This window comes from Sinocyclocheilus anshuiensis, unplaced genomic scaffold (genome assembly GCF_001515605.1).
Source record: "Sinocyclocheilus anshuiensis isolate Anshui unplaced genomic scaffold, SAMN03320099.WGS_v1.1 scaffold708, whole genome shotgun sequence".
Lineage (NCBI taxonomy): Eukaryota > Metazoa > Chordata > Actinopteri > Cypriniformes > Cyprinidae > Sinocyclocheilus > Sinocyclocheilus anshuiensis.
In genome coordinates this window covers 2,177,951-2,180,618 of record NW_015555881.1, presented here as the reverse complement: position 1 = coordinate 2,180,618, position 2,668 = coordinate 2,177,951, and the positions used below count along the sequence as shown (strand labels likewise).

At 36.3% G+C, this 2,668-nt stretch overlaps 1 protein-coding gene across 1 annotated transcript in view; it reads left to right on the top strand.

Moving 5' to 3' along the window:
• LOC107675707 (SHC-transforming protein 3-like) overlaps positions 1-2,668 on the top strand; it is a 26,323-nt gene that overhangs the window by 17,778 nt on the left and 5,877 nt on the right. The window contains exons 5-6 of the mRNA XM_016470120.1: positions 101-154; positions 1,488-1,539. Of these exons, the coding sequence (XP_016325606.1) occupies positions 101-154; positions 1,488-1,539 (106 nt within the window). The remainder of the gene's footprint in view (positions 1-100; positions 155-1,487; positions 1,540-2,668) is intronic.

Sequence of the window (2,668 nt, the reverse complement as noted above, 5' to 3'; positions counted from 1 at the left end):
ACACACACACTTATCCCCTCTCTCCCTCTCTCTCTCTCTCTCTCTCTCTCTCTCTCTCTCTCTCTGAGCAGATGAATGATGCTCCTTCCTGTTTCCACAGATAATAGCCAATCATCACATGCAGTCCATATCCTTTGCCTCCGGTGGAGATCCGGTGAGACTTTACAACATCACACCCCTGATTCATTCCTCAGCTGACACTCAGTCTCACCACACTTTATGGCAAATCTCAGAACTCTCAGAAAAAGTGAATATCCAATAGAACGACTTCAGTGTTCCTGTGAATAAAGGAGCCATAATAAATATGTTTTAGTAGTGTTTTATCTTATTTGTAATGTTTATTACACCAAATGTATCGATTTTTATCGATTATGTTCCACTAAATAAGCTTTTAACTAGCTACTGTACATTTAAGACTTGTTATGATTGCCTAGTTTCTGCATACTTGTTGTTTATCAGGTTGCTTCAATATTGAATGGATGTTGATATGCAAATATGGCTGTTCATATGCTAATGAGCTCATAGATATGATATCATAATCATGACAATTTCACAAGTAGATTTAGTAGATTTATTCCAGTCCTCATACACTGAATCCAAATAATTATACATAATTTTACAAATTATGTAACCCAAAAAAGGTGTAGGCTGAAGCCCTTTAGCAATTTTTAATGTTAATGTGGGCGGTCATATTAATGAGATCATAGTTGTCATGTCATAATCATGATTATTTCTTGAATTTGTCTTTTTTTAGTATTTAATATCTAATGAGCTCATAGTTGTGATGTCATGAATTAGTTATTATTGGAATTTTAATATGTAAATGTGGGCGGTCATAAATGTGATGTCATAATCATCCCAATTTCACAAATTAGTAATATTTGCAGTTTATAATGTGTAAATGTGGGCGGTCATATGTTAATGAGCTCAGACGTGATGTCATGACAATTTCAAGAATGGGTCATTTTTCTATTTTTATTATGTAAATGTGGGCGGTCATATGTTAATGAGCTCATAGTGGTGATGTCAGTTATGTCCATTTCATAAATAAGTTATATTTGTAGTTTTTAATTTGTAAATGTGGGCGGTCATATGTTAATGAGCTCATAGTGGTGATGTCATAATCATGACAATGTCTTGAATGAGTTAGTTTTGTAAATGTATGTATGTAAATGTCATAATCGTGCCATTTTCATGATCTGTGTTTTTAATGTGTAAATGTGGGTGGTCATATGTTAATGAGATGTGATGTCATCATCATGACAATTGACAAATGAGTCATTTTTGCAATCCAGTTTAAAAAAAATAGAGGATTGTTGAATTGTGATTTTCAAAGTATGTAATGCATCAAACTCATTTCAAAAGAGCAAGAAATATCGTGTTTGCCGTTATATGACTCCTTTAAAGAAACGGGCTCATAAAAAGCATGTAGAAGTGGAATTAGCTCAGTTTAGGTTTGAATCATTTCCTGTGTCTTCTGTCAACAGGACACGACTGATTACGCCGCTTATGTGGCGAAAGATCCTGTTAACCGGAGAGGTATTATTCCCGTCTTTTCCTCTGCTGCATGCTCTAATGATCTGTGTGTCATTTTTTGGATGTTAAAATACTTTCTCATTTCCAACTATAAATAATCCTTTCTTGCACCATGTTACATCTTGAGAAGCCAAAAGCTGAAACAAATCCATCATTAAGATGTTTTAACTTTAATCCATTGCATCAATGTTCACCCACGTTTGTTTAGAACTGTTGTGGCTTGTAAACGGTGCTTGATCTGTGCAGATTTCTCTCCTGATTCAGACCAGACCACTTTTTCAAAGGAAGAAGCGGGCTCGTATTTTAGCCAGAATCAGCCGTTTAAAGTTAAAATGTCTTAATGATGGATTTGTTTCTTACAAACACGCAGCTTCTGGCTTCTCAAGACATTAACTGATGGGCTGGAGTGGTGTGGATTATTGTGATGTTTTTATCAGCTGTTTAGACTCTCATTCTGACGGCACCCATTCACTGCAGAGAATTGTCATTTTTGTGTGAACTATACCTTTAAGAGAATAACACAGTGACTATGAAAACATTGCAGGGCCTGTAACTAATTTCTCTGCAATACTAACCATAACAATTACATAACATGTTTTTGCTGGATGGTGCAGCACTGATGATGTTCTTGTTGGTCAACCACAGTTTTAGCTCTATGGCTCCTGAGGGCCAGTTCATTGTGTTTACCACGCCGGGCCGTCCTGTAACGGCACATTCACAGACAAGCGTGATTGATCAGTCCACCACAGCCGCATTTAGCATCAAAAAATCAATTTCTGTGGCTGTTGTATCTCAGTCTCTTTTAATTTCATGGATCTTTTAACTTCCTGTCAGCGCAGAGGCCACGCTTTAAAACTCTTGCTGTTCTTCCTAATGCATTTTTGATGTTGTCAGAGGAAAGATCTCGTAATGAACGCTTTACAGCGGAGTGAGTCAGCAAATTGGCATCCATTTCACCATCTGGTGATATCTAATACTTCAGCATGCGTGTGTGTCTTATGTTTGTGCACGTGTGTTTGTGTACCTGCATGTCAGACTTATTGATGCTTCATTTTTGTGTTTCATGTATTTTAAAAGGGTCATATGATGTTACTAAAAAGAACATTATTTTGTGTATTTGGTGTAATGAAAT